This window comes from Acomys minous (assembly GCF_964271855.1).
Source record: "Acomys minous genome assembly, chromosome: 5".
In the NCBI taxonomy this organism is placed as follows: Eukaryota; Metazoa; Chordata; class Mammalia; order Rodentia; family Muridae; genus Acomys; species Acomys minous.
Genome location: NC_140494.1, coordinates 82,329,975 through 82,335,797, shown reverse-complemented (window position 1 = coordinate 82,335,797; position 5,823 = coordinate 82,329,975). Strand labels below are relative to the sequence as shown.

General features: G+C 35.7%; 1 protein-coding gene across 1 annotated transcript; it reads left to right on the top strand.

The window, feature by feature from the left end:
• Positions 1-1,523: 1,523 nt before the first annotated feature.
• Positions 1,524-2,462, top strand: LOC311598400 (olfactory receptor 7G2-like; the record flags this gene model as incomplete). Its single annotated transcript, XM_084783456.1, has 1 exon — positions 1,524-2,462. The coding sequence occupies one exon, from the start codon at positions 1,524-1,526 to the stop codon at positions 2,460-2,462; it is 939 nt and encodes a 312-aa protein (XP_084639582.1).
• Between the last annotated feature and the right edge of the window lie 3,361 nt (positions 2,463-5,823).

Below are 5,823 nucleotides of genomic sequence, written 5' to 3'. Positions count from 1 at the left end.
ACTGCAGCTGGGTGCCATGCTGTGGTCTGAGCTGTTGACAAACCATGAGAAAACAAATAATTTGTGTTCCTACTGTCTGAAAAGATCTAAGAAGCTACTTTAACAGTGATATCAATAACCACAGATGTACAGTAGAGAAAAAAAGGATATGTGAGACTTCTGTCACAACCCTTTCCCCAACTCCTACTCCCCCCCCCACCAATGCAACAGCCTAAACAGGAAGCCATTGAAAAGAAATCTTGAAAAGTGTGATTTGGATTCTGAAGTGTAGCTCTCTACATTTGATGGCTTCTGATAGGGATGTGAGAGGGAAATGACTCATTTTTATTTAAGGGGCAGGCCACCGAGAGTTTGGTCATGTATTAGTGAAATTATAGAAATCACAAATTATCCTTTTTTTCCTGATCTTGTTAAGGAGGTCATAAGGTTTGGGGTAAAGCAATGGAACAAGTGGAAAGTGAATGTGATAGGGCAATATAATGTGAAATTGCCATGAATCAATAAAAATATTATCTTGTGATAAAAATAAGATAAATCAATATGTTAAAATATTCTTTCCCCACATCAACTTTGAAACATGGGCTAACACGTTGACGAACCATCAATATATTGTAATCACTTACCTATCAATGATCTATTTTCCTATTTATCTGTCTAATTATGAAGTCAATATATAAATTGATGATAAACATGTGAAAAGATACTCTGTGTATGAATAAATAATTTATCTTAGCACAGAAGATATCTTTAAAAAGCACAGAAATAATACAAATTTTAGTTTTTGACATTTTAAGAGATTTCAGTCTATGATTTATAATACTGTACCCATATTCTTGGGTACAATATTCTGATTGCAGGACAATGTGGCAGAGGAGAAATTTTCATATTTGTTTTCTATGCCACATTGTGAAATAGGATGATGCAATAAACAGAAAGAATGATATGTCACTTATCCTATCTCTAGAGTCAGAGAACAAGCCATTTGAAGTGTTTCTTGCTTAGCACAATAGGCACTGTGGGAATTAAAAGAACGGTGGAGTAGATAAAGAGCCTAATGAGGACATTTGCTATTTGTTACCCATGAGATATGAGTTCTCTAATTTAGTGTGTGATATAAATTTAAAGCAAAGTACATATACTTTGAGAACGAGAAACCCTTGGAACTTTTATGACATCAGTTCCTGAGGGCAGATATTCAGTTTCCAATAATCAGGTGAGCTAAAAACTAAGGCAATCTTGTCCACTAGGCATATGAAAAAGACACACCTTTCTCCGTTCCCTTATCCCTCACCATTTATTGGATATGGGAGAACTGGTCCAGGGCTTATGTGTGTAGGAAAACTGGCCATATCTTTCACCAGCTGAAACATTCTGGAGAGTGATCCTTACATCTCATTGGACAGAATGGTAGAGAAGGCCAGTGTTGTTCTGATGATATTTTAATAAATACTGAAATAATTCTGCCACAGGTGCTCAGGAGTTCAATGTCCTTTTTACTTTATCCTTTTCAAAGAGCACAAAATATGGAACTGAAAAACCAAACAGCAGTTTCAGAATTCCATCTGCTTGGACTGACAGACAATCACAAACTGCTGCCTGTCATCTTTACCATGTTCCTCTCCATGTATCTGATCACAGTTCTGGGAAACTTGCTTATCTTCATAACAATTGGTTCTGGCTCCCAACTACATACACCTATGTACTTCTTCCTCTCTATTCTATCCATTAATGACATCTGTTATACTACAGTTACAATCCCCAAAATGCTGGTGAACATTCAAGCAGAGGATGACAGCATAAGTTACATAGAATGTCTCTCTCAAATCTGCTTTCTTTCAATTTTTGGTGGCATGGAGAATTTTCTACTGGCTGTGATGGCCTATGACCGCTATGTGGCCATTTGCAAACCCCTGAGGTACAGGATCATCATGAACCCTCTTTGCTGTGCCCTGATGGTTCTACTCTCACTTTTCCTTAGCATTATGGATGCCCTGCTGCACAGTCTGATGGTTTTGAGGCTCTCCTTCTGCACAGACCTAGAAATCCCACACTTTTTCTGTGAGCTGGCTCAGGTTATCAAGCTCGCTTGTTCTGATACTTTTCTTAATAATTTATTGATATTTGCTGCAGCTTTTGTCTTTGGGGGTGGTCCTATCTGTGGAATTGCTTGTTCATATATTTACATTGTGTCCTCAGTCTTGAGAATGCCATCTTCAGGAGGAAAGCACAAAGCCTTTTCTACTTGTGCATCCCACCTATCTGTTGTTTCCTTGTTCTATGGGACAGGTTTGTGGGTGTACATCAGTTCTGCAGTGACAAATTATCTCGGGAACACAGTAATGGCTTCTGTGATGTATAGTGTGGTTCCTCCATTGCTCAACCCCTTTATTTATAGTATAAGAAATAGAGAAATAAAGGAAGCCTTGAGTAAACTTGCTGGTAGACTCTTTTATCTTGTGTGATATATCCTGTGGCATCCATGTGGCATTTTAGAGAAATTCAAATTAAAAATTAATAATAAATTTAATGAGTAAAAAAATCTTCACTTTCCTTTAGTCACTAAAGTTATTGCAATGTTTGATGACTTTGTGTACTTCAACTCATGATAACGTTTGCTTACATATATTTTCTGGATTAATCTCCATCTATTACTTTAGTTCTTATAGCAGTTCCTTTATGCACAATACACAGAAAATCATCCTAAAATTTCACTTGTCATGGTGATTATTTTTCCTGTTGATTTCTCAAAATTAATAACAGTGGAAAACCTGTACATGGTATGGATACCACTGAAACAAAACTGTATTTGTGTAATAGTATTATTGGTGACCAGAGAATTGCAAGTTATTTCTCCTATTTTGTTCAACTTTGTAGATGTGTAGTGATAATATGTCATAGTAAGAATATCCATTTTAATGTGTCATCATCAATAAAATTTACTTCATCAAATATATCAGTTACTTTAGATGCATTATGCTTTTAAATGAACAGTGAACATGTCCTCATGCCCAAAATATAAATAAATCTTTATACTAGTAAATTACAGTAGAAGACTTGGTTTTTTTTAACCAAAGTATAGGAAAGAAAGAAGATATATTAAAGGATAAAGTTAATTATTATTTTATTCTCCATTAAGTTTTTTCTCTCTAAAACTTTTTTTTATAACTGCCATGAGTTCAGGTGTTCAGAGCCATTCAGCAGGAAGAAAGCAGGTTTAGAAATCATAGGATGTAGCCCACTCATTAGAACAACCATGATCAGTGTGCTTCAGAAAGGCAGTGCCCAAGGTCTTGTTGCTGTTACAGAGTCGCTGTGCTTAATGTCCATGGTCTTCACATCCTTAATAATAAATGAGTTTTATGAAAACCCTAAGAGGGCTTCCAACACATCCCTGGGCAGTATTATTAACACTTATAGTAATAGTTCTTTATATTTTTCAGGCATTGCTACTGGAACAGTTTAATGATTCAACCACCACCCTTGGAAAGAACTTGATGTATATTATTAGCAATGATGCCACTCTTAGAAAGGATTTTTAAAACTATGTGTTAGAAAAATTAGGTTAAGATATTTTTTATTATTTATCCTTATGTAGAATATCTTAAGGAAAATTTGAAGTTCATCAACGAACACTCTTAATAGTTGATCTATGAATTTTTTGAGGTAGGAGACAGGAAAAAATAGTAGGTTGACTGGCACTGGCTAGGATGACTCTCTCACTAAAGCAAAGCTGGTGATTAAAGTGATACATAATTTTCTGTGCCTATTTTCCCCTCAGTTCTCAAATAAGAGTTTAAAAACTTGTTCATGAGTAGATGTGTATCTTGAGGATTTATAACAGAAATTACTTATTTTGTATAAAATTTTAGATTTGTGATTTATTTCAGATTTTTATAAGACCACTTTTTAAGATAAATAATAAGATATATGATTTTTTCTTTGTAACCCAAAATTTCAGCCTGCTAATTAGAAAAATTGGTTCAGAGAATTACCTTATTTGCTTACACTTTATTAATCTATAACAAATTGCTTAGTTACAAATGTATGCTAGCTCTTGTGAAAATACACATTGAATTCACACACACACACACACACACACACACATATACATACATACATACATACATACATACATACATACATATATATGTATGTGTGTGGAGTTGTTTGAGCTTGAACATTGAGGACAGTTTTGCTTCATCCATGAAGTGTGTATGTGTGTATGTTTTTTCTCCTTTTTCTTTTTCTCCACTGGCTACAATTTGTATTTGCCTACAATCAATACCAGCATCCATTCAACAGCTACAGTCAGTACTTGTCGCCAGTCACTGATGCTATGTCCTATCTCAGTTTACCATGATGTCAAAGCAGGCCTTCAATATTCAGATAAAAATGTAGTAGATGTAAAATAAATTATGATGCCAGAGACATAGCATGTCAGCCCTTCTCTTTGTTAAACTAAGGCTTAACTCTGGAAAAATTTCAAAACTACATCCCTGTACTCCATATGCATGCCCAACTTTTCCTCTTTAAGATGTGATTGCAGCTGGTAGCAATGTTTCATTATATTACCCTACATTCATGCACATACAAGAGGCCATTATGGAGACTAGGTTTTTTTAAAGAAACAAAGAATATATATCCTAGGAATGGGAAAGTGGTAGAGTGATGGAGGGAAGACTAAATGGGAAGTAATTTGCGTAGATTTGATCCAAGCTTATTGTATGCATATAAAAAAAATCCACAATTAAATTGCAATAATTTATTCTAATCTGATTATGCAAAATATATTAGAAATAGTTTTTTATAATACACAATGTACTGAAAATTTTCATTAAGCGTCTACAGGTAGCTTCTTCAATGATTATATATTGATGTTTTCATTACATTCTGAATATATATATCTAATATATTGAGACACAAGGGAACCTTCACTCTTATTTCATTTTCTGTTTTTATTTAAATAATTTATTCAGTTTACATCTCCATTATTATCCCATCACTTATACCTTTCTGTTCTCCCCTCCCTTCCTCTTTCACCATATTCTATTCCCCTAGGCCTGTGACAGACAGGGGCCTCCTCCCTCCCAGATGATCTTATCCATGTAACGTGTTTACCCTTCCTCTCAGTGCCACCAGGCCTCCCAATGAAGGGGAAGTATTCAAAGAGGGGGCACCAGAGTTCATGTCAGAGACAGTTCTTGCTCTCCATATAACTGGCTAGATCTGAATAGGGGTCTAGGTTTACTGAATGTATTGTCCTTGGTTGATATAGTAGTTTGGGAAGGAACTCCTGGGTAAAGATCCATCAGCTTTGATGGTCTTCCTATAGTGGTTCAGGGCCCTCGAGGTCCTTCTACTTCCCGGTTCTCCCATACCTCTCTCACCTGAAGTCCCAGCATCTGTCTCAATTACATGCTACATGAAGACTCTCAGGGGACATCCATGTTGGGCTAGTGTCCAATTATAAGTGAGTATAGACCATGTGTGTATTTCTGGGTCTGGCTTAACTCAGGATGATGGTTTCTAGTTCCATCCATTTGCCTGCAAATTTCAAGATTTTCTTATTTTTGGTAGCTGAGTAGTGTTCCATAGTGTAAATGTACCATTGTTACTTTATCCATTCTTTGATTGAGGGACATTTAGGCTATTTCATGATTCTGGCCATTACAAATAAGGTTGCTATGAACACAGTTGAGAAAATGTCCTTATTGTGTGGTGGAGTATCCTTTGGGAATATCCCAAGGAGTCAAATAGCTGGGTCTTGAGGTAGCCCTATTCCATATTTTCTGAGAAAGCACCAGATTGATTTCCAAAGTGGTT